This window comes from Colius striatus, chromosome 4, assembly GCF_028858725.1.
Source record: "Colius striatus isolate bColStr4 chromosome 4, bColStr4.1.hap1, whole genome shotgun sequence".
NCBI lineage: Eukaryota > Metazoa > Chordata > Aves > Coliiformes > Coliidae > Colius > Colius striatus.
The window spans coordinates 62,009,128-62,035,783 of record NC_084762.1 but is presented as its reverse complement, the minus strand read 5'-3'; the positions used below and the strand labels follow the sequence as shown (position 1 = coordinate 62,035,783).

The window sequence follows — 26,656 nt, the reverse complement described above, 5'->3', positions numbered from 1 at the left end:
CCCAGTTCAGAGACATCAAATTTATAGCACATAAGATAATTGCATGTGTGTGATGAATCAATACAACAGCATACTGAGGCAGTGCAACATTCACATTCATGGGCTTTAACTAGTGACCCAGGGATCAGCAAAAGCACACTTCAAAAAAGCCCACCTCAAAGATAGCATAGCAAAGCAGTCATTTGATGGTAGGTTTAAATGTTTCACACATGCCTCTTCACCATTAGTGTATTCGTTACTTGCTTCCAACAACTTCACTGAGGGAATATTACTCAATCTCAGCTAAATCATTATTCTTAATCCTGGTTTCAACTCTCATCAGCTTTGTGACCTCTGACAGTACATTAAAATCTCTCAAGTTTCATTTCCACTTTTGAACCCAAAGGAGAGTATCTTCACTGCAATGTCATTGTGTAAAATAATCACTGTACTTTATAAAAATACTTTCCACACTTAACTGTCTTACAGTCAAAACAGAAAGTGATAACTCCTCCAACCATCATGATAATTTTTTTGTCACATAAACATTTTTAGAGTACCTATTGCTTTCTTTTTCTCTTGCATTCTGTCTTCTTAAGTCAGAGGTATAACATAGGTTTATAAAGATCCTTCTGATAATAAGGATACCTTTTTAAACATGTGTATTTTATTTGGTAATTCTGTCCATGACATTCAGGGAAGAGGAGGATAGAAACTGTTTTAGAGACAGAGATTTTAATTTTTTTTTTAAGTGGAATAAAGTAAATTTGAAACTTTAGGTATTTCAGAGACCAAATGCATTAAACAAGTTGGGAACTATTTCTTTAAATAAGCCATTTTATTTGATGCATTTTCATACTTTCAACATTCCTTTTGCTTTAAATACAGTTACTCTGGAATACAACTACACATTCATAAATTTCATGGAAACCAATTTACATTTTGGCAAAATTCTGGGAAGCAAATAGGCCTAACAGACATTACAAATAAAGCATGGTTTCTGCAGAATCCCAAAGAAGATTAAAATGTGGTTTTAGCTGTTTAAAATTCATGCTGTGAAATGTATATAATACCTTCCAAGAAAGCATTTGGGGAAAGTGGTTAATTTCCTCTTCCTGTCTTTGATGAGATTCCCTTGTTTGCACATCATTTTGTACAGTCTTTCTCCTTGCTCAGAGATCATCACCCAAGTATCCTGTTCCATCCCCAACTTTAAACCTGCCAAAAATGCATTAGAATTTTAAGTGACATTGCCACTGTATTTCAGTATCTTCCTCAAAACAGAGAAACAATACCAATATTTTACATACCAAAAAAAAGGTAAAAGAACTGTTTTCCATCATTTTTCTCAGAATTAAACCATGAACATCTAATCTTAATAAAGCATAAGCTTTATTAGTGAAGTTAAACTGTTACTGTATCAACATCACCATTGATATTGTAGGAAATGCTGATTTTCAGACTTCAGTACATGACTATTTGCAAGGGAGTAGTCATCTCTTCACAAGTTTAAAAAAAGAGCTTTGATTTCCTGTATGATAATCAAAATGTTTTCATTTTAAGGATTTTTTTTAAAGTTTCCAATCAATAGTAATTATTAATCTGTTATACAGTTATTAGTTTCATATTAGATTAATTCATTCCTTTCCCATAAAAGCATATACACAACTTGATTTTTTTTTGCTTCAGAAGTTTTTCAACAACAGAAAGCTATCAAGGGGTTTATTTCAATATTTCTTACCAGTTTTTTTTTCCCGTTTCTGTTCTTGAAAAAATTATTGTGTTTTCTTAGTAAGGGATGACCAAAAAAACAGGTTTAGTTGAATTATTCATCCTACCAGCCACTGGTAAGTTTGAGCTTGCAAGGAATACCGCAGACCTTTCTATAACATGGGCTTCCTCAACAAACAATTATTAGTCATAGAACCATAGAATGAGAGGGCTTGGAAAAGACCTTTAGAGATCATATAGTCCAAACCCCCTGCCAAAGCAAATCCATATAGATCGGGTCACATAGGAACACATCCAGGCAGGTCTTGAAAGCCTCCAAGGAAGGAGACTCCACAACCTCCCTGGGCAGCCTGTGCAACTGCTCCATCCCTTTCCCAGTAAAATATTTTTTTCTTAAATGGAACTTTTTCTGTTCCAGCTTCATCCCATTACCCCTTGTCCTGTCACAAACCCACACATTTCTAGAATGTCATGTGCATATGTTCCCATTTTCTGTTCAGATTTTCACATTTGTAAAACTATAGCTGTATATATTCAATCTTTAATTTTGAAAATGTAGCCTAAAAATGCCCCGACATGAGAAAAAGCTAACAATGGCATTGGACACAGATATTGTCTTTCATTATCCATCAACCAGATAGTGGTGATGCCACAAAAGAGTTAAAATCAGAAAAAGAAAACTTAACCAATATGCTACTTTTGGGGGTTATAAGATGTTGATGCTTTTCTTTTTACTGACTGTTTGAATCAGGTCATCACAGCATCACCATCCTTAAAGATGGTCACCTTTTAAATAAATTTATCAGGTGGTTACAGGAAAGCACTGAAATTGACAGAATGACTTCCTAGTAAAATGTCTCCAATTCAGTTTGGATTTTCCTGGAAAGAAAATACAATCTATAAAGTGGTCCTAGCTGGTAATTCAATCATAAGCACTGACATCTCTGCTGAAGTACTTCATTCAGAGAATTCTCTCCCTTTAGCTCAGCTTCTGCTATATGGATTCCAAGTAAAAATATGGGTTGAGTTTCTGCAAGTACAAGGAATCTCTGTATCTCCCAACACACAGCCCAGCAAGCCCCAGCTACGTGGCCAACTCAAGCTATATTTCTGTGCCTTACTGCTGCTACACGTGCTGTACTCTACCAAGTCTGGAGATCACTGCAATATGCAATTCTGTGTGAGATGTGGAGTCTACAGCATCACTATGAAAAAATGCCTAAGCACACATAGCATAATCAGAAGCAAGTCACTCACGTAAGCCTCATTCCTAGGCCAAGAGATCTGGGAAATAAGTTCATTTGATTTAGTTCATCTCAAAAGTGCAAAGGAGGTAAAACACTGTTCTCACATCTAGAGTCACATCAGTATAATTGCCTATATATATGCACAGACATAAGCAGTCTCTGTGTCATATTAAGTAAACATACAATTCAAGAATTTTTATGTTCATAGTGAATGGGAAATTAAATTATAGCTATATTTAGAATTTGAATTCTAAAAAGATAGTTGTTTGGTCCCCAAGTCATTTGGCAACTTGACTGTAATTAAATTTATGCATCCTGCTTTGCAAGAGGTGTTTACACAGCTATGTCCAAAAAAAAATTCACTGTGATGGAGGAGATGTATAAACTTCTAAGTTGATGGAATAACAGAGATATTCAAGAAACACGGTTTGTAACACAGAATCTTCAACAAAGCCTAAGTGTGTCACAAATTATCTTCTATTTCTTTCACCCTTGTCTCAAAGAAACACAGAATGATAAGAGTTGGAAAAAGACCTATAAAGATCATCAGCTCCCTGCTAATGGAGGTTCAGTCTAGGTCAGGTCACACAGGAACACATCTGGGCGGGTTTTGTAAACTTTCAGAGAGGCAGACTCCACACCTTCCCTGGGCAGCCTGTGCCAAGGCTCCCTCACCCTTGCAGGAAAGTTTTTCCTTATGTTCAAGTGGCACTTGCAGTGTTCCAGCTTGTGACTGTTACCACTTCTCCTCTTACTGGACAATATAGAAAAAAAACCTCACCTCATCCTCTCAACAGCTACCCTTTAGGTATTTATAAGCATTGATAAGATTCCTTCTCAGTCTTCTGTTGTCCAGGCTGAACAGTCTCAGGTCTCAGAGGCTTTCCTGATGAGAGAGATGTTAATCTTGGTGGCCCTGTGCTGGACTCTGTCCAGAAGTTCCCTCTCTTAAACTGGAGAGCTCTGAACTGGATAGTGATTAGGTCTCACCAGGGCAGAGTAGAGGGGGAGCAGAACCTCCCTTGAACCTGCTGGCCACATCCTTCTTGATGCATCCCAGGATACCATTGACCTTCTTGGCCATGAGGGCACATTACTGGCATGGTTAGTTTATTGTCAAACAGGTCTCTCTCTGCAGAGCTGCTCTCCAGCAGGTCAATCCCCAGCCTGTCCTGGTGCAGGGGGATGTTCCTTCCCAGATGCAGGACTCTGCACTTGTCCTTGAACCTCATGAGGTTCCTCTCTGCCCAACTCTCAAGCCGGTCAAGATCCCACTGAATGGCAGCACAGCCTTCTGGGGAATCAGCCAGTCCTCCCAGTTTGGTGTCATCAGCCAACTTGCTGGGGGTACACTCTGTCCCCTCATCCAGGTTGTTGATGAAGATGTTGAATAAGACTGGCCAGAACCAATCCCTGTGGAACCCCACTGGACACAGGCCTCCAACTCAATTTCATGCCATTGATCACCATCCTCTGGGCTCTGTATTCAGCCAGCTCTTGATCCAACTCACTTGTCCACTCATCCAAGTCACACTGCCTGAGCTTTCTGATGAGGATCTTATGGGAGACAGTGTCATAAGCCTAGCTGAAGTCAAGGTAGATGACATCCATTGCTGTCATCTCATCTATACAGCCAGTCCTGCCATCACAGAAGGCTATCAGGCTTGTCAAGTACGATTTACCTTTGGTGAATCCATGTTGACTACTACTGCTAATCTTATTTTTCCTTAATTTACTGTCCTTGGTGGCAACCCACTGAGAATATCAGGAGCTGAAAATTTTCCCTCATCATAAGATGCTAAAATCCTATGGCTTTGGGATAGCTACTTTAGGCTTTAAAGTTGGCAAGGTTTAGCTTGAACTCACCTCTACTATCAGCTGCTCAACAATACAGTGTGAAATAGTACTTCCTATTTCTTACTGAAAGGTACCAAGTGTCTAATGGAAACAAGAAACTTAACAGTCAAGTGGGATTTGCTAAAAACCTTTTTAGCCAGTTCCAGACAAGACCCTATACAAAAAAAGACAAGCAAACGTGAACTTTGTTGTATTTATCACTATCATACCATATTGCTTTTTCACTTGCTGTTTCATAAATAATCAGGTTTTACACCTTTAAGGCATCTTTTTAGCTTTTCTGCTACTAATTCCTGATGCACTATTAATTAGCCAGTGCTCAGACACCTTGCTTGAAACTGTGGTCCTACTGCAGATGTTCTCCAAATATCCAGTATTCCATTTTAAAAGACCAAAGAAAGTATACTTAGTTTCCATTTACAAAAGAGGCACAAAACAAGGAGATAGAAAACACATGCAGATCAGGAGAAAAATCCCAGATCTAACTACAAGGTCATACTTTCTTTCAATATCAGGGTTTCAAATGTCATTACTGATCAGGATATTTTGGCTTGCAAATTAAATTAGCTCAAGAGGATGATGATATGTCATCTTTCCCTGGTTCTACTTTGTGCTGGGTTCACCTCAAATACATGGGGTTATTCATGGTCACATTTGAGATCCAGGTTATATTTCATCCAAGTATTCTTCTACCTGAATTCAATTATTAAAAGATAGTGTTTTGCCAATGGTGATTTCTTACTTTCTTGAGTAGGGAAGAATACCTCAGTGATGAGGTTGTAAGTATATTCTGTACCAATGACTGTTACCCTTTTTTTTTGTACATGAAGATCCAACACAGAAAACCTGCTCATTATAGTGAAACAAATGGCCAGTCACAAAGGTAGATGAATACATATAAGTCCCACAAGGCATTTAGAATAGACCTTCATATACCACAAATCACAACAGTACATAAACCTCAATGAAAAGACAGTTTATACTGGTTGAGGATAAGCTGTAAAATCATAGATTCAATCATCTCTCCATTTCTAAAACAGCATGCACTAACATCATACATGATTCAAGTAATTCTCACTAAACGTTTTACTTAATTCTTTTCAAGCTGGTATTCATAAACCTTCAGTTGAACCTGACACCACAAGCCTGCCAAGCAGCTGGTCTTGCTTTATATCTCAACATAAAAATAGAGTGCGGCTTTCTGGAAAAGCAACACAAGGAAGTTTATTAACCTACCTTTTCGCCTTTCTCGCTCTTTCAAAATAGCTTCCAGCCATTCTTGCTTCTCTTCAGGGGTTTTTGCCATGCACACAAACCATTTGTTTTTTGCTGTGTTGTGTATCTTCCAGCCATTAATAACAGCGTGGCCACTGCTGTGGTAGTCAGCTGAGAACAGATATAGGAAGAGATAAAATTGCTTAAAGAACATCAATTCTTTAAAAAGCAATATCTTTAACAATTATTAAGAACTCTTATCATTATACATAAAGGTCAGGAAATATCAAAAAATAAAAATGAATGTAAAGTTATCTGTGCTGGTTGTGAACTATAACTTACAAAACTGTACTTCTAACTTGTAGTAAATAACGTCCTTTTTAAAATGTAACAGAGAATTGATTAGCATATGGAAGAAGGCATACCTTGGACACTAAAACTGGCTAAGTCCTATTAAAAGAACAGATCACAGTACTTGGAGTACCTTTGTTTGTGTTAAACTGTAATAAGCAATTCCTTAAAAAAGCAGCATTGTGGTTTTCCCCCTGAAATTACTCAGAGCTGCTGTGCTCTGACTTACTATTACATTTTTAAAAGGACTAAATAGACAGAGTGAAAAATACAATTTCCATTTCACAAGTAAGCAAATCATACATATTTGATGTATCTGTACTGGTTACCTGAATTCACCTTTTTAAAGAAACTGAAATGTAATACAAGATTTACTCTGATTTTTTTAAAAATGCATTAACCAAATGCATTAACCATCCTTTTTTAAATACATGTCTAACAACCCTATGTTCAGTGTGCACATTCTAGGACAGAAGTAATAATTGCTGACGTTCTTAGGTATCTTGAACTTCAGACTCTTAAAATGCAAACCACTATCCTATAAAATTCAGAAAGTTTAATATTTTAACCACTCTTAATCTTTCTTTACTTCTATAACATTTGATTTTAAACATGCTACTCCATAAATCTTATCCAGAAATTATGTAAACAGACTTTCTCTCCAAAACTAACACCCATGAACATCCTTCAGTAGAACTACATGCATTCCCTGGGGAAAAAATTGTGAGGCATAAATGCCTCATGATAACAAACATTTTTTTTTATGAAATATATTAAAACTAGCACTAGCGACCACCATATAAAATACTGAGAATATCAAAGGTCAAAATTTTCTCACCACAAACTTTCATTAAGAGGCAAGAAAGTCCAAGGGCCAACCGTGAACCCCTCTAATAACTTCAGAGCTTTTACTTTGTAAATACTTTTTCATAATTCATCCCTGTTTTGTATAACGAGATGTAATTTTCCAAAACTGAAACCCTTACTGAAATGCTTCCTAAGATTTATCATAAATCTCAGCAGACATGCTGGCATCCTTTCAATAACTCTGCATTTAAATTAGATGGAAAGCAGCCAAGCTTTGTATACTGGGCTGGGAAATGTCAGGAACAACTAGGAAATCATGAGACTGATGGCTAATTTCTAATCCTACAAAACTTTCTAGTACTTAAAGTGTATAAAAAAACACAAGCAAGTCTATTTCAAGGGAAAAAAATGAAGTTATTTCTTCAACATCATGTTTATAGCAGTTAGCTATTTATTGTATTTTTATTTGCATAACCTACGCATAATAACCTTTATCTCTTTAAAAACACTCCTTGAAAACTAGGCATTGTGTCATTCATGCACTGTCAGAAAATCAAGTTAAATTTGGGGAAAGGAAAGAAGCCTCATACAGAAGCTCTCAGCTGACAGACTACAGCCCTTTGGAGATGAGAGACGGGAGCACTACTGGAGGAAGGAAGGTTAAGGTCTCTCTATTATTTAAGCAAATACTTTCAAACTATCCAATATGGTATCAGCTGCACCTTTTTGTGTATTTATTAAGTTAGAGGTTAACACACATAAAACTACACAGTGATATTTTTCCTGTGGTCTTTGCTATCATGTATCTATCATGGCAACACTCACTTTATGTAGAGAAATATTATGCTCTCTAATGCAGTGAAAAGTAGGAGTTAAAATTTTGGCCAAAACATTTTTTTTTAAATGATGGCTTAAACTCACTGATGGATTTAGATCCTTCCATTTCACTCTGGACAGAAATTTGGTGTCAACTTTGTAGTTTAATTTAGAAAAAAAATGGCTCATCTAGCCACTTTAAACTCTCAATGTAGAGATGACACTTGAAACATAGAGTTTCCTTGGGACCTGAAGATCAGTAAGTGCAGGGCCAAGAGCCTTGGCAGTTTGACCATATTTATGTCATGCCACTACAAATTCGTTGAACTCTGTGAAAAGACCAATCACCTAGTTAGGTACTAGATCTGCCTAATGTATACAGATGACAATGTGCTCAGGTGGAGAAAAATGGGTAGCTATCCCCCAATTTTGCAATAGTAACCCACTCCCGTGATGCCCAGCTTGACTCCATTCTCTACCTTTAACTGCAACGCTCCATGCCTTTTCTTTTGATTCACATGTTCCTTCCATGAGAAATTTGTTCTCCCCAATACAACCATGGCCATAGTCTCCTGAAGAGCATTTCAGCATCACACTATTATCTCATATAAACCTATTTTGGATATGGTCAAGAGGTGCTGGCCAGCCAGACAGAAATACACGTATTCTGACTGGCCAGTTGTACAGGATATATGCAGACTCTTCACATCAAGGTAATCACAGCTGCCAGTCAGGCTAAGCAAATGATTTGCAAACATGGCATAATGGTTACAAAAGGAAGACAAACATGAGACTTCAAGTGGCTCCATGCAAAGTCTGAACAAGCATGCTTAATAAATCATTAAGCCTCCAGCTTTGGAGGAAAAGGTGATGAAAGATTATATCATCTTCTAATGTTACTTGGCAATATATTAAAGCTTGTAATTTGAACTGTAATGTATTGTTCAAAATTTAAGACTCAAACCTTTGAGAGATGCACCAGAAACAATTGGGTAGAGACATATAATTTTTTCTTCTATTAAAGAAACAAATAGAAATCTCTGTATTGAAGTTCTTCTAGGTTTCTCAGACTTTAGGTTCTTAGGAGCACCAATGCTCAGAAATACTGAATGAATGTTACATAATATCAATTCCCTTCCTCCCCTGTATTTTTTTTTTACTGGTTACAGTGTTTTTTCTATTCCATGCCCCATTTGAAGATAACGGGACAGAAGTTATATAGTATAAGCAATCCGGTATTTTCTAAGTCTCAAGTGCTTGTCATCATAAACTAAATAACATTCATTTAATGGCTGGCAAATGTCTTCAGATGTACATTTTTCTCTATAAACTCAATTTTTAAAACTGAATATAGAAAAAAAAAAAAAAGAATCACAATATATCCATCTTTCTAATACTTCCAAGTAGTTGTGTAAGCCACACTGTTTTAAAAACATGAATAGTCTGCCCTGATAAGTAACATGCATTCCACTTTAACCAGTGCAATCAAAAAAAGGTGGAGTGCTTCATGATGCTGAAACAAAAAAGGAAAGCTTTTACGAACTGTACTGCTCAGCCAAGGCCTTCATCTCATCAAAGAAAAAATGCTCTTCAGAAAAAGCTTTGTTAATTTTTGTAGACATGTTATTAGCATGACAATAAACCACACTGGGAATCCATTGTCGTGTTTATATGCTTCTACTTACAAACAAGACTACATTTCTACCTCTGTCAAGTCTGAGAGCAAACACTCTCAGTTACCCTGTTCCCTGGAGCCCTATGGTTCCTTATATCGAGTGAGCAGAGGACCCCAAAAAGTACAGTAAAGAACTGTGGAAGTATCATCTAGACTCAAAAGTCATGGGCTTGTGTGGAGTTGCTTTTTTTTGTTAACAGGGGGAGAAAGCTGCAGTGTTGGTCCCCATAAAATGCAGTCCTTGGGATGAACATGTCAGAGCAGCCCAAGCAGGGCTGCCTGGCCTGTGAGGGACCCTGCACTGGAGCAGGGAGGACCAACAAAGAGTCCATCTGCCCTGAGGAGAGACAAGTGGCAGGAGCAATCAGGAAAGAACTGAATTTAATCCCCATTCCCCGCCCCCTTGAGCTGTTCATGGAGGACGAGGTAAAGACAAGAGGATCAGGGCTCAAAGCCTGGGAAGAGTGGAGGAGTGGGAAGAGGGTGGTCTGAAAGGGTTGGTTGTGCTCTTCACCCTTATATCACTCTGTGGTGTTTCATGTTCATTATGGTTTGGGGTTTTATGTTTTTGGTTGGTGAGGGATTAAATTAATGTTCGTTTTCTTCCCTAAGTTGAATAGCCTTGCCTCTTTTGCCCAGGATTCTAAGAGGCAATTGAGTCCTCCCATACCAAGTTCCAAAGGCCCTTGGTACTTAGCATACTCCTGGAGAAACTAGCTGCTTACGTCTTGGATGACTCAGATGGGTGGAAAACTGGCTGGATGCCAGGCCCAGAGAGTGATGGGGAATGGAGTTAAATCCAGTTGACAGCCAGAAATGAGTGGTGTTCCCCAGGGCTCAGTGCCTGTTCTGTTCAAAATCTTTATCAATGATCTGGATGAGGGGCCTGAGTGCACCCTCGGTAAGTTTGCTAATGACACCAAGCTGGGCAGGTGCATAGACCTGCTTGAGGACAGGAAGGCTGTTCAGAGATACTTGGACAGGCTGGAGCAATGGGCCAAGGCCAAGTAGATGAGGTTCAACATGGCCAAGCGTTGAGTCCTGCACTTGGGCCACAACAACTCCATGCAATGCTATAGGCTTGGGGATGAGTGGCTTGAGAGCTATCCTACAGAAAAGGACCTGGGGGTGTTAATCGACAGCCAGCTGAACATGAGTCAGCAGTGTGCCCAGGTGGCCAAGGCGGCCAATGACATCCTGGCTTGTACTAGAAATAGTGTGGCCAGCAGGACCGAGGAAGTGATTGTGCCCTTGTATTCGACACTGGTGAAGCTGCATCTCGAGTACTGTGTTCAGTTCTGGGCCTCTCACTACAAGAGTGTCCAGTGATAGGCAAGGAAGATGGTGAAGGGTCTGGACAACAAGTCTGATTAGGGGCAGCTGAAGGAGCTAGGGATGTTTAGTCTAGAGAAGAGGAGGCTGAGAGGAGATATGATCACAAATATGTAAAGGGTGGGTGTCAAAAGGATGGAGCCAGGCTCTTCTCAGTGATGTCCAATGATAGGAAAAGGGGCAATGGCTATAAGCTGGAACACAAGAGGTTCCAAAGAAATACAAGGAAGAATTTCTTCACTGTGAGGGTGATGGAGCATTGGAACAGGCTGCCCAGATGGGATGGGGAGTCTCCTCTGGAGGCTTTCAAAACCCTCCTGAATGAGTTCCTGTGTGACCCACTCTAGGAGGTCCTGCTCTGGCAGAGGGATTGGGCTAGTTGATCTTTTGAGGCTCCTTCCAATCCTTGAGATTCTGTGACTCTCTACAGCTACCTGAGAGGAGCTGTAGTGAGGTGGGTGTCAAACAGAATCGTAGAGTCATAGAATGGTAGGGGTTGGAGGGAATCTCTAAAGACCATCTCGACCAACACCCCTGCTGAAGCAGGTCCACCTAGATCAGGTCACACAGGAACTCATCCAGGAGGGTTTTGAAAGCCTCCAGAGAAGGAGACTCCACTCAATATCTTCTCTCCAGTAACGAATAATAGGACACAAGAAAATGGGTTCAATTTTTGCCAGGAAAGGTTTAGATTGGACCCTAGGAAGAACTTTTTTACTAAGAGGGCTATTAAGCATTGGAACAGGCTGCATAGGGAAGTGGAGGAGTCACCATTCCTGGAGATATTTAAAAGATGCATAGATGAGGTGCAGAGGGATATTGGTTAGTTCAGTGATGGATTTGATGATCTCAGTGATTCTATGATTCTATTCTTATGTCTGATCATGGTCCTCTGTTCCTAGATGGACTTAAGGCACAACACAAGAGATCATGAAGAGTACATAAGAAAGAGACATACATAGGTATGAAAACGGAATCATAGAAACATAGCATAGTCTGGGTCAGAAAGGATCTTCAAAGGTCATCTAGTCCAACGCCTCCCTGCAATGAGCAGGGACATCTTCAACTAGATCAGGTTGCTTAGAGCCCTGTTCAACCTGACCTTGAATGTTTCATCTACTATCTCTAATATTCTGGAAATCAAAATGACCAAACTATGTCTCATAAGTCTGGAAAGGACAGATTTTAGAAATGTTGCATATATAAATCTGACAAGACTTGATGTGGCTCAGGAGAGCAAGAAGGAAGGAAGCATGATAACATCCAGTACTGTGTGCAAGGCTATAGGAAATGGGGACAGTAGCAGCATTTCCTGTGGCTGGAGGAAATTAGACTGCGTCTGGAATGGAGAGGAAGGCAAATTGTGTTCAGCCAAATTATACTTGAAGATTCATTGACAAAGAAAATAAATGGGTCAGAAAGAAAAAGGATAGTGTGAAACAGATCAAGGACTGTTAGCTAGAAAAGAAAACAGATTTGAGAAATACAGGATAGTCATGGAAGGAGGAAGGAAGAAATATTTGCTAAAGCCAAAATGAAAAGCATGGTGGTATATAAGACCAGTATCAGTGAAAGAAATAAGTTACCGAATTCTTGGAATAATCATCAGGAAGACGATTGTGGGTATAACCCTCAGTGGCAACAGTTACATAAAGAGTTATGAATAAAGTGATGCCATATTAGAAAGTCACATAATGTAAACAGGAGAACTCTTCTATTTCTAAAGTATAAGGAAGATCTGCTTCTACTATTTTATGAATCTGTGATTCTAAGATGAAGGAAATTCATAGAATCATAGAATGGTCGGGGTTGGAAGGGACTTTTAGAGATAATCTAGTCCAACTCCCCTGCAGAAGCAGGTTCACCTAGATCAGGTCGCATAGGAACATGTCCAGGTGGGTCTTGAAGACCTCCAAGGAAGGAGACTCCACAACCCCTCTGGGCAGCCTGTGCCACTGCTCCGTCACTCTCACGGTTAAATAGCTTTTTCTTATGTTTAAGTGGAACTTTTTGTGTTCCAGCTTCATCCCATTACCCCTTGTCCTGTTACTAGCTACAACAGAAAAGAGGGATGTCCCAACCTCCTGACACCCATCCTTTAGATATTTATAAATGTTAATAAGATCATCCCTCAATCTCCTCTTCTCCAGACTAAACAGCCCCAGCTCCCGCAGTCTTTCCTCATATGAAAGATGCTCTATACCCTTGATCATCTTGGTGGCCCTGTGCTGGACTCTCTCCAGCACTTCCCTGTCTCTCTTGAGCTGAGGAGCCCAGAACTAGACACAGGACTCAGATGAGGCCTCACCAGGGCAGAGTAGAGGGGGAGAAGAACCTCCCTCAACCTGCTGGCCACACTCTTCTTGATGCATCTCAGGATGCCATTGGCCTTCTTGGCCATGAGGGCACATTGCTGGCTCATATTTAGTATATTATCAATCAGGACTCCCAGGTCTCTCTCTGCAGAGCTGCTCTTCAGCAGTTTGACCCCCAGCCTGTACTGGTGCATGGGGTTGTTCCTTCCCAGATGCAGGACTCTGCACTTGTCCTTGTTGAACCTCGTGAGGTTCCTCTCTGCCCAACTCTCAAGCCGATCGAGATCCTGCTGAATGGCAGCACAGCCTTCTGGGGAGTCAGCCAGTCCTCCCAGTTTGGTGTCATCAGCCAACTTGCTGAGGGTACACTCTGTCCCCTCATCCAGGTCGTTGATGAACATGTTGAAATTAAATGAAAGGTAGTAAAATAACTGATGAAAAATAAGTCTAAAATATTCAACTCTCTTATTTTTATCAGCAAAGCACTGAGGTTTCATACAAATAAAGCTAACAACTGAACAGGAATACAAGTTAGAAAAGGCTATAGAAAAAGTAAAGCAGGATATAGACTATTGGATTCATTATATTAGAGTCAATGAGGCTTGATGAAACTGACTATAATGTACTCGTACATATTTCTAAACCACTAACTAAATTGCTGGAATAAATTGTGGAAATGGTAAGACAAAATTCAGTATAGAAAAGAAAGCAATTATTAGGACCTAATCTTAGACATTAATGCAGTAGAGGATATAAAGGATTAAGTACTAATACTGCATAAAAGGATAGGGTGTGGTATTCTGGAACACAAGCTAAAAAAATTGAAAAATTGTGCTCTCAGAAAAGCCAAACAATCCTGGGATTTGTAATACACATCCTACATGCAGCACTACAGCAATTGTTTTGTTCTACATGGCATGAGCAAAATTTCAGCTCTGGACAATTTATTATACAAAAGATACAAGCAAACTGAAAAAAAACCCCAAAAATTCCAAAGGACACAAAAAAATTTAGAAACTTAGAAAACATGAACCTTGACAAAAGGTTGTAATACTTAAAAAAAGAGATGGAGGACAGAGACAATAGCCTTCCAATAAACTAGTTTGTTGCAATACGAACAATAATCAAACTGTTCTCCAAGTCTACCCAGTAGAAAGAGAAATGTCAGAAATATTTTGAAAACAAGGAACTCAAGATTAGAAAAAACACACTTATTAATTTTTAAGATGTTTAACTTCTATGAAGGACTTCCATGACGCTTACTTAAACTGTGCCATTGTTTTAATTAATGCTCAGTTTTAGAACGAAATTACATTAATGCTTAGAATCCACTATAGATTTAAGGCAAACATACTATTTTAGTATCAGATGAAGTAATATACAACTTACAGAAATTCCTCCAGACCTACATATTTACAATGCCACTGCAAGAGTCCCGTATAATTTTCTTTAGTTTTGCACGGAAAAGCATAAAATGTTTCAGGTTTTCTTTATTAAATGTAAGGAAATAATAATTTTTTAGCTCAAAGATTAAACTCAAGTTTCTACAACAAAAATTATCATTTGTAGAAAACCTTTCAAAATTCTCTTATATACATTAAAAAAGTGAAAACCCAATCAATTATATGGATTATATCCCTAAAGGTACCAAAAAAACCCTTCTTTTTTTTGTAAATACTTGTGTTACAATTTCAGCATTTGTAGTGTTTGAGGTTTCATTTCAACAGAGGTAACTTTTCCATTTGCTTTTACAAATATGTCACATACCTAGGGATAATCTCTTTAAGAAAGCTGGTATGATGTAAAGTGAAGTTAAATGTATGACTTCAGCTGAACAATAAATGTCACCTTATTTTATTACCCTCTTCACATTAGTGTAAATCAGTCACCTATGACCGCCCAGTTAATAACATATGAAAGCAATGATGTGTCACAGAAGCAGTTTTGATATAAGCACATAGCACTTTTAAAGTGGCATCTTACTCTTTCTTTCTAACTACAGGGAGCACCCTCAGCTCTCAAAGAAACTATGAAGCTGCAATTGCTTCCAGCACCTCAAAAGACTGCTCTGTAAATGAGCAACACAAACATACTCACCTGTTCCATCATCTACGTTCTCTACTTCCATCACTTCTGTGTTTATTCTGCCCCGGAAAAGGTAACGGTGGCCATCTGTAGATGCTTTGCTGTTCTTCAGTCGCCTAATAAAATAAAGAGCAGATGAGCATGTCATCCACCACCTTCTTCTATGCTTCTGCATCTCTACCTGTACAGGTAGCATTTAAAGACTACTGTAAGAATCACAATATATTTATACATCTATACATTTGAAATTGAACTGTGGAAACCATTGCTAAACAGGGTGCTGCTGACATTAATGCAAAGACTCACCTCTCTAGAGTAAGCTGTAAATTGCTGGCTAATGTAAGAGTTTAATCAGGAAAGTTGTTTGGTTTGTTGAGTGGTTTTTTTACTTTGTAAAAGCTCTGTTCCAGCACTTGGATACCTATATGCAACTGTCTGGCATCAAAGCCAAAATACTACTGGGATGATCTTTCCTCCTATTTGATGGAGCCTCCCTACACTAGTAAAGAAATTCAACACAAGGGTAGTGTGACTAAATGTAAATACTGAATACTGACGGAATATATAGTTTAGACACAAAACTTGACCTACCCACGCTAGCCTTACAAATGGGAAATGTGCATGGAAGAAGACAACATCTTTCTTTCTTCACAAAAGTGTTAACCAAGAATTTATAATTAAGAATTGCTGAAGTTTTGTGTCAGTTTCACAGTGATATATTCCAAAGCTGGGGCTCTTCAGCTTGGAGGAGACTGAGGGGTGACCTCATTAATGTTTACAAATACGTAAAGGGTAGGTGTCAAGAGGATGGAGTCAGGCTCTTCTCAATGACGTCCAATGATAGGACGAGGGGCAATGGGTACAAGCTGGAACATAAGAGGTTGCAAAGAAATATAAGGAAGAATTTCTTCACTGTGAGGGTGAGGGAGCACTGGAACAGGCTGCCCAGGTGGGTTGGGGAGACTCCTTCCCTGGAGATACTCAAAACCCACCTGGACGTGTTCCTGTGTGACCTACTCTAGGAGGTCCTGCTTTGGCAGGGGGGTTGGACTAGATGATCATTTGAGGTTCCTTCCAATCCTTGAGATTCTGTGATTCTGTAGTGCTATAACTATTTTCAGTCAAGGCCTTTTGAGAATCCCAGTTCCAGGCAACTTTTCCCATCTCAGATGAGTCAAGGATGATTTTCCACTCTTGGAAATAAAGTCCATTTTTGTCTACAATTTTAATTAATACTGTATATCAAGCAAAGGTCAGTTCCATAAAATTAATGATCATCTGAATTCTGACCACTCATTCCAGGGAGGTACTAATCCTCAGAAAATTACCTACTTCTCAATCATTATGAGTAACTCTACTGTACTGCAAGTTTCTTATGCAAAAACTGAATAATGTATTAAAAATAAAACAAAACAAAACAGTAGCAAGCATAAATGTTCGATATCACATATTTTTTCTCTCCTAAGCAAGGTAAAACTAATAATTCTAGTGACCTTGGTACCTATGAGTCCAAGTTTAGCAATCCACGTTTACACAACTCTCCAACAAAAGGATGCCTAAAAATTACATACAATATACCATAAAATAAGGCAATTTTGGTATATTTCCAAAATGCAAACCTCCTGTCAACAATATAATTTGGAAAGAGTCATCAAATCTGGAACCACTGAAAATCTTACAGCACTCACACTGGCCCAATGGACAAGAATGTGGTAATGACAGAAGAATTTATGAAGCAACAGTTTCCTCAGCTGCAGAGAGATTCCTCGATGGCACACTGAGGTCGATGGTGGAGTTTCCCCTGACACCACCCACAAGTGTGCAGAGGCAAAGATAATGGTGTTCAGCAGTGCTATTATTGAGCATACTCAAGGTCTATCATCTATCGAGGAATCTAACAGGAATTTATCCAGTAATATGTATTCGGTGGCTAGTCAAAACCAGTTACTGGATCAAAGAAACAAACTTAAGCAGTTTCAAAAGAGATGACTGTACATAGAACCCTTATTTCTCAGAAGCGTAATAGCACTGAATGTTAACTGCAGAAGCTTGCTGCTGAACTACGGAATTGCTCCTTGCAATGAAGCAAGCAGGAGCTTTCTGGATGTTTTCCCTCATTAGAAATAAGCTCAAAACCCTTGAATTTGATACTATAAACTACATCACTAATTTGTTTGAACTAAAAATTCAATCTGTTTACTGTTCGTAGAAGAGAGTGACGCCACTACATTTAAGCAGTTATAGAGGACTGACAAAATAGATTCTTTCTGCCTGCACTTCACCATTTGGATTCTGCATTTGTATAAACTGGTTCCAGTGTTTGAGATAAATACACTTCTCCTTGGATGATAGGTCTCCTCTAAAAATGCTGACTTTTCTATTGCAATTAACTGCAGGAAACACTTTGGTGTTGTTCAAATATTCTTAAGAAAGAGTATACAGAGGATTAGCTCTCCTATGAGGAAAATTCATTATTTTTTAAAGGATAAATTAATCATTTACCTGTGCTTTTTTTTGCAGTAGACCAAAAGGTTATCAAAAAGAAAAAATATCCTCTCTTGGATATTTCCCGCTGAAATTTTCAGTAGTAGTCCACTTCGCAGCATTTCTGTGCACGTGTCTGTGATATTGGACCCCTAAAACCAATTGGAAAGAGATTAGTTTCTTATTCTGACCCAATTAAGGTGAAGTTTCATATACTAATTCACAACCATAATGACTCCCTAGAAACACTAAGAGTAAAATTACATTGCCACTAAATAATATTAAATAAAGCTTAACATCAGCTTTGTATTCATTTAGTATTGCTATTAATGGGGGGGGGGGAGCTTTTTTAGTGAATAAAATTTAAACAAAACAAATGTCAAAATTATTACGTATGTGCTTGAGATCTCTCCTGGAAAATTAGATCAATTTTATACAATTCTTCTTGTCCTCAGTAACTTTACTGTTTAGTCAGAAATGTTCGAAAACAGGGCTCTACAAGACACAGTCTATGCCAAATCTGGAAGCTGAAGCAATCTGGAATATGAACATCTTTAATGGCATACACTTCTAACTAAGATAAGCTAAACACAAAGTCAAAAGAAAAAAAACACAGTAAGATTTAAAACTCAGGCAAAGCTAACAGTAGCATGAACAGCTTTCTAGTATACTTCCTCCTAATAAACACTGAAGACATCAGAATTTTTCTAAGCTTTAAATGTTTGGGATGAAACCTCCCACGCTTCATTTTTGCTTTGAGGCAAATCAGTCTTTCATGTGAAAAGAAGGTAGACTTTTTCATAAAGGTTAATGAAAAAAAAGAAACAACTTTAACAAAGGATTTCTACGAAAAAGTTACGGCATTTCTATGCCTTATAAAGAGAAATTTACCTCTCGAGGAAGCCTGCCATGAATTCAGATGCATATTTTGCTACTCTAAATATCCACGCTCCTGTGGGACTGTGCTACAAACATCCAGACATGAAATCCTATTGATAATTATGAACCCTAGCTGCATCAAACATACACTCATGGCTCCAGGAGTTTCCTGACTTGAGGCAGTCAACGGTCAGCTTGAAAAAACTGCAAAAGCCAGGACTTTGCTTTCACCTACATATATTCTGAATGACTTATGCCTGCAATAGCTGTAGTTACTTCCTCTTCTTGATCTAACCACAGTAGCCCAAAGAAAAATGCGTTCAATTAAAAGCCAAGAAGTAATCATGGGTTCTGCTCTCAGCTCTTCATCAAAAGTTCACCCTTCGCACATCACAGCTCTGAATATTGAGTAAAAGCTCAGATTGTTCTAAGGAGAATGCAGTCTGTTTACAGATATTATAAAAGAGATTGCACAACTATTGTGCTGGAACACAATTTAGGTCTCCAAATAAAGGAGATTCAGTATCAGTATTAGCTAACCACTCTTGTTTTCACTTAAGACCAAATCATAGAATCATAGAAAATGAATGCCACCTATAGCCACTACACCACACTTCCCTTCCTAAGTCAGCATCAGCACCAGAAGCTGGCATACTAATTTTACAATTTTACTTTTAACCAAACACTGAAATACTTTAAAAGCACATTCACTAATAAAAATAAGCATAAATTAAGGCTGCAGTTAATGCTTGCTGACAACAACTAGAGAAAAGCTGGTTGCTTCTTTCTATTCTATTTCATTGCTTCTGTGTATTGAAAAGAATAAATAATATTTTATGTTGCTTTTAAAATTTACTGGAATAGTACTTACCAATTTTTAAAGGCTGGCTATCTTTTTAAAGGTTTTTGGTCTGTTTTAACATAATACTTCAGGCTTGCTGGTAAACTATTTTTTGGTAGAGAAGCTAAAAAATTTTAGCTTAAGGCTTTGAAATTCTATCAGCAATTCCAGCTTTCTGAAAAAGAGTGTGTTTTTCATATAGAGTTTGATGAAAACATTTAGTTATGATAATTTTTTTATTGAAAAATTAAAAAAGCAAGGTCTGCTACTGTGTCAGCATCATATCATGAAATACAATATTTTATACATAGTTTAGATGTATATAATTCAAGCTACCCAAGTCATCAAGATTTGACTCATTCGTGATTCAAGTTCAACATATATGGCAGGTAGTACTATCTGAATCACATCTGTCTCTTTGGGTATTGTTTTCTTCTTATTTCCCACCTTTTCTAATATGAACTGCTAGATGGTGAAAAAAATATTCTAGACACACTTTTTTTCCCTTGGACATCTCCCATCCAAATACTAAACAGTGTTCACCTCACATATTAGATACATTTTTACAAGATCACAACCCATGTTGGCATGGCCACAGGTCGGTGAATTTTGTTATTGCTGTTTTATTTGCTGAAGTCCAAGGGAACAAGATAACAAAGATCAGAAGTTGCAGCTGGCTGTCCTACATAAACATTGCTAGTGCAGAAAAATCCCCTGCCATCCTCTTGTCTACAGAAGGAACACTCTTAGGGTCAGCCTGTTCCTATACTTTGGGTAGTCATGGAGCTGTAAGGCAGAAAAAGATGGGCATGCTATGCGAAACCACTGGGGTCTCTACACCTGGGTTAAGCACTCCTCTCCACCACGTTTCTTAAGGATGAAAAACATGACCAAAGAAGGAGAAAGGAGAAAGCCCACAAGCACTGCCATATCCATCATGCAATTCTAAGGAGGATTGACAACTGTAACATTTTCATGAAGGATGGAGCTACACCTTGAACCTCCATATGGGTTGACAGCAGGAACACCAAGCTACAGTTGATACACAGCCCAGTAGGATAATTCACTTATCTAACGCTGAGCTGTTCCTCTCATGGGGAAAGGTTCAAGGCCACAGTAACAGATGACAGGTCACCTTTGTCCCAGAAGCTGATGAGGTTATCTACTGCACAGTTAAAAGTGAACTACACCACCTATAAGCAATGCTTTTGGAACAAATTTTACCAAAAGCTCTTAACACAAGCATGTTTGAATTGAAACTACCAGGGAAATCTCAAATATGAGCAATCTGAACCTTAAAGGTAATTTGCTATTTCAAAGGTTTCATGAATATTTAAATTTGTACTCAGTGCTTGCAAGGAAAGATCATACAGATGCTCAATCTAAATGTAAAATCACTACTATGATGCTACATTTCATGTTTCTATACATTTAAAATACCTGGAATTAGAGCTGATAGGGTATTTTCAGTGAAGCCAGCATGTTTATAACATCAATTTGAAAATGCCATGTATTGTAGAAACAAACCTGTTTCAATCATTTTCTAACAAAACATACAAAGGATTCAGTGGGGAAAAAAACTGACCTGAAAAGCAGACCAATACTGTGAATCTAAAATAGTTTTCCCTCCATCTATCCCACAGAGTCATTGAAGACTCTAAATATCTAACTGTAGAGCAGTCCTCTCCTGTTGGTAGCAATGAGGCCAAGGAAGATGGCTGGTGAGGAAAGCAAAAGATCTGTAAGATCTCAGAGCACGCAGGCTATTTACGTAAAACTGGCTTTTAACAACTTTTGGCTGTCAGTCAGTCAGCAAGAGTTCTGAAATGTGGGCTACTATGACCATATTGCAAAACAAATGCATTTAAAATGCACTGGAAGGGAAGAAATCATATGAAAGAAATTTAAACCAATATCCTTAATTAAATCATGTTCCTTAAGTCAGTAACTACCTATCCTTGACATTAAAAAAAAATTACTTTTCATATCTTGAGATGAAAAGCAGCATTGATGGGTTTATTTGTTACAAAACCTACTGGGCATATGTCAGTCAAACATGGAGGTCTGACCATCCCGATTCATAGGTCAGTACATTAACAACAATAAAGGTTAGAAATCACAGATACTAACTTACTCTTCAGTACTCGCACATGGGCACAGGAAACAGAAACAAAACAGAGGAAAGGGCTAAAAATTCTGGAGTTCAGAAAGAAACCTCTATTAAAATATTACTTGATAATATGGCAGAACGAAAAAGGAACCCTGCTATTGTCACTGAGTTGTCTGGTGACTCAGACAGGGTTATTTCATTTCCAGCTTATAACAAATGCAACAATTTTATGTTTTCTTCTCTCACTGAAACATCCACGCAAATTTTACTGACAGACTCCTTCAGCTGCTGAGCCATTCTCCAGCTGAGACAGCCACCTACACAAGTTCTGAATTCAGGCCAATACATTTAACCACTTAGGAAATTAAGTGAGAAAGTCATTATATTCAAAATCTTCTTTCTCAAAACAGATGTTCCATTCTTCCATGAATCTGTATTTTTACCATAATAGACACAAGCTTCATTTTATGACACTTTTGTATAAGAATTCAAGTCATGCTTTGATCAGCTTCTAAAAATAGTCTTTATTTTTTTCCCTTTCCTTCTGGCTGAGGCCAAACAATGTGCTAAGCATTTCCTTCTGGAAGGAAATCACCAACAAGTTTGCCTCTTTATTTTTAGGCAATGCAGAAAACCAGATGTTTATTCAATTAAATCCACTCTCATACGTTGCATTCAGAGATTTTTCTGCAGTGGCTGTTGGGAATCATTCAAAATGCTGTTAGCTCTCATACATGCTCTGTAATCCACATCGCTTCACAGAGTAACCATGCATTACATCTGAAAAGGATGCACATATTAAGATCAGGGCAGTTTTGTCAGATTGGGCACCCTATGGTGATTCTATGATAACATTAAACCTGATCAGCTGAACTACAATAAACACCACATATCTCTACTAAAAACAGACTGTTTTAAGACAATGGCACTATTTCAGAGTTCAAGCACAAGTGAAATACTAAAATGAAATTGGGAGGAGGAGGCCAATCAAAAGAAAATAAATCAATGCTGGAATGAAATTCCTATGTTAGGTTTCATAGCAACCCACTTTGAGCACAGACACAGAGAGTAAGTCTGTGTTTTGCATGCTTCTGTCCATATTGTTACCCTTCCTTACTGTTACCTTTACTATATTTCTAACAGCAAACATATCTCCTACTGTACATGTTACTAAGGATTCTTCAAGGATTCAGAAGAAGCAGTGCAGGAAAGTGGATTCCCTTTTCAGGTTTGAGAACAATCAGTTCTTAACCAACTTATATGACTAATAATGCACTGAGTTAATAATACTATAACGTAATACTTGAGTGTGCTTGTTAAGATGGCTTTGACAAAAGTCTAGAAGACAGGCATTGAAAGCAAGTAGAAGAATTATAATCAGCACAGTGCAGTAGAAAACTTAATTGAAAAGCTGAAAATAATAGAAGGAGCAAAGTCAGTGACAAGCAATAAGCATTACTTAAGAAATTTCCTTACCACAAAGTTTTCAACAATGTAAGCACTTGATGTTGTTTTTATCACAAATTTCTTGTGAAAGCATGTCTCATGCATTTCAGTATTCACATACAGCAGTCTTTCAGGTTATGGCTGACGACAAAAAGAAACTTACTTTCACCTAGTCTAAACAAGTGCCTTTTAAGATATTTGCTTCTTCTGGAAAGTGTTAGGACAACTAGATCTCCTCTCAATTACAACATCTAAAGGTTTGCTTTATCTCAGTACTCCTTTCTTTTTCAAAATCTTACTAACAATACCATGGCATGAGTATACATTCTCTGCCATTTCTCTTTAATGGCCTTTTTTAAAATTTTATTTAAGATTCAGGATTACAACTAAGTGCAGAAAGGTTTGTCTGAATACAGACCAGTAATTATATACCTTTTGTACTTGATAAAATTCCTTCTTGAGGAACAGTGAATTTCTGTATCAAAAGACTACAGTACCCTGAACTCTGTCATAAGAGGATTTCCCTGCTCTAAATTATACCTACCCCAATTACAGAAATGGAAGAGCAGGTCTTAAAAATGCTGCTGCACAGGAAAAGGAAAAATACCTTAAGTGATACATTTCAAATCCCACAATGCACTGAAGAAACAAAAATATTTTTGTTTAAATTATAATTAGTTTCTTAATCCACATTCAGAATGAATTATATCTTCCCATATTACTCAATTATCAACAGACCAAAGGAGATTTCATGTGGAGTGGGCAGGAAATAATTTTGCAGTATCCTAGGCAGTATTTAGAGGGTTCTCTATACTGTGTAATTTTTACATTCCTTTCAGATAGTGGCTTGTTCTGATGAACCCTTCTGGAAGGCAGGGGGAGACTGAATCCACTGCTGCAGAAGCAGAGCACATCCTTAGGCACAGCAAATTAAAGAAACAGCAGATGCAGTAGGGAGGAGATGCAGAGAGGGAAAAAAGCTGTATAGAAATGACTTTTTCTTTCTGCTGTTTTATCTGTTACTACTAATATCTACTGAAAAGTTGATTCTTTTAGTCAGTATTTTCCTTTTTAGTTGTCAGACTTCTTGGGGAATTGACAGTTACAATTCAGACAGGTCTACCTCAAAGCTTTCTCTGAGTGTCTCATCAGTGCCCCTAAACTTTTCTTAAGTCTTAATTGTACATAGGCCATTTCTCACTACGCAGCTGAAAGATCAGGTCTCAGTCTATCAGCCTAACACACAAAAAATACATTTTTCCTGCTAACTTTACAGCCAGCAACCCTTCCACAAAGTTTAAAGTGATAAAATTTCTTCCTCTAGTTCTTAAGCAGCAATCTTAGGAATGATTAGAGCAAAGTATTCAAAAAAGCAAAGAACTACCTCCATGTTGAAATTTATGTCTGAAAAAACCTGTATATTATATTAAAACTTATTTTTAAAAAGTTTACATTGTTTGCTTTATATTTCTTTTACTGGGACTTCACTTGTGTTCTCGCATGTCAGTGCTCGCGGCTCAGTCATCTTCAACACAAAACTCCTAAGGAAATTTAAAAACACACTTGACCTACATCTATCCTTCTGATCAAACTAACTAGAGTGTTCAAAATAATACAAAAGCAAGGCTTTGGTGCTACAACTACTCAATCTTGTTATCTAGGGAAAATCATCGCTCTTCTGGTTACTATTGAAAAAATAAAAATCAGAACAGCAGTTAAATGAGGATTTATAGATGTACATGTGTACACATATACATGTTCATGGAAATGATCAATATTCTAAGTCAAACATTAAACATCTGCTCTCTTTCCTGGAAGTCTGCTACTTTACACAGTAGTGTTCAGTCACAGAAGATAGTTAATTTACAAAGTAGATCCCAAATAAAAGCTGTCATTTCATAGAACTGAGGAGTTGACAGTATCTCAGGATCATAAAAACAATGCAATAAATGACTGTGAAAACTATTACACCCTCCTCAGTGTACAAAGCAACAACTCAGTACCTCCCATCCTTCAACATGAGACTGCCATTCTTCCAAAAACTCTAATTTTTCCATTTGTCTCTTGGCCTCATTTATGTTGGAACAGACAGCTTTCATGGCCTGGAGGGCTTCCATTAGTGCCGCATAGTCACTGTGCTTCCTCGGAGTCCGCTTCAGTAACTCCTGTTTGGACATTTTTAAAAAAAGAAAAAAAGAAATCTATCTTTGATCTCTAAATCTACATTATAGGAGGCTTAAATCAACTAGGATACAAAAATCAAAAAGTAGTCAGAGTTCTCTTTAACTAGATAGAAAAGTAATGAGTTTTCTAGCATTGTCTCTGAGTAGGACACTAAAACTCAGAGAAATAAATTACTAACAACAAAAATAATCACTACTTAGGAAAAATTTGCATTTCAGTTACTTTCTCCCTCCAGCAATGTTTTCTTGTCGAGCTTCAGTTTGGGATTTATTCTGTTGGTTTTTTTTATTTTCCAGGGGATGGAACTGTTCAACAGCAGGATAACAATTTTGCTTACATATGTTAGTTTACTCACGTTAAAGTTAACACCTGCCTTTCGGGCAACTCAGAGCAAAAATCATGCTCCATTAGCCCTACACTGTTGTTTAACCTAGTGCAATGCACCAGAGCAGTGAATAATAGATTAGGTGAGTCACTCATTTCAGATGGTTACTGGTAATGGCAGCCATAATAAAAAGCCAAAAGTGGAATTGCCAGTATTCATTTGAGATTTCCCATCTCAAACTAGTAACTACCCATTTACAGCTGGACTGACTATGGACAATCTACTGTGCATACCCTAAGGCACGGGTACATTTCTCTGGAGCCCTAATCCTGCTGCCATCACACCCTGTACTTAAATTTATTTCACATAAATATATTAATGTCATTGCCCTCTAGAGTAATTCATTAGTCATTTCCCCCTGTTTTGTTTGTAGGTCCTTCATTCAAAAAATAGAATATAAAAATAATTTTCAAATGGGCCAAGGGAATTGTAAAACCACAGACATCTCAGATGACTCAAATCATGTTGCAGTAATTACATTTTTTAACTTGTTCTAAAAACCTTTATTTTAACATGTTTATTTTAGGATTTTATGTCAGTGAAATGAAATGCATATGCTTTATAAATGGCGACGCTTTAATAAATGGCAACGCTTAGATCTAAAACTCACACGTGCATTGGGAAAAACATTGTCCAACAGGTTTCAAATCTGCTTCAGCTTTTTTCTCATAGTTTGAAACAATATATAACATTAGACTTTAATTTGTTAAGTAAAAATCTGGTTTAGATATTTACTTTCCTGAAGATTGCATTATTTGTTTTCTCAATATGGAAAAATTTCATCAAGTCAGAGGACTGAATGTCTAATGTTTATCTAATTTAACATTTCTCATTAATTTAGGGTTGCAACAGAAAGATGAGTACATAAATGTGCACAGATCTACATACAGAATCTTACTGTTTTCTTACAAATCATT

The 26,656-nt window shown here is 37.7% G+C and overlaps 1 protein-coding gene across 1 annotated transcript in view; it reads right to left on the bottom strand.

Annotated features, from left to right (window-relative positions):
- PREX2 (phosphatidylinositol-3,4,5-trisphosphate dependent Rac exchange factor 2) overlaps positions 1-26,656 on the bottom strand; it is a 183,318-nt gene that overhangs the window by 97,793 nt on the left and 58,869 nt on the right. Inside the window, exons 7-11 of the mRNA XM_061994821.1 lie at positions 25,174-25,335; positions 17,913-18,046; positions 15,423-15,526; positions 6,051-6,200; positions 1,053-1,197 (exon numbers count right to left, since the gene is read on the bottom strand). Coding sequence (XP_061850805.1) covers positions 1,053-1,197; positions 6,051-6,200; positions 15,423-15,526; positions 17,913-18,046; positions 25,174-25,335 — 695 coding nt within the window. The remainder of the gene's footprint in view (positions 1-1,052; positions 1,198-6,050; positions 6,201-15,422; positions 15,527-17,912; positions 18,047-25,173; positions 25,336-26,656) is intronic.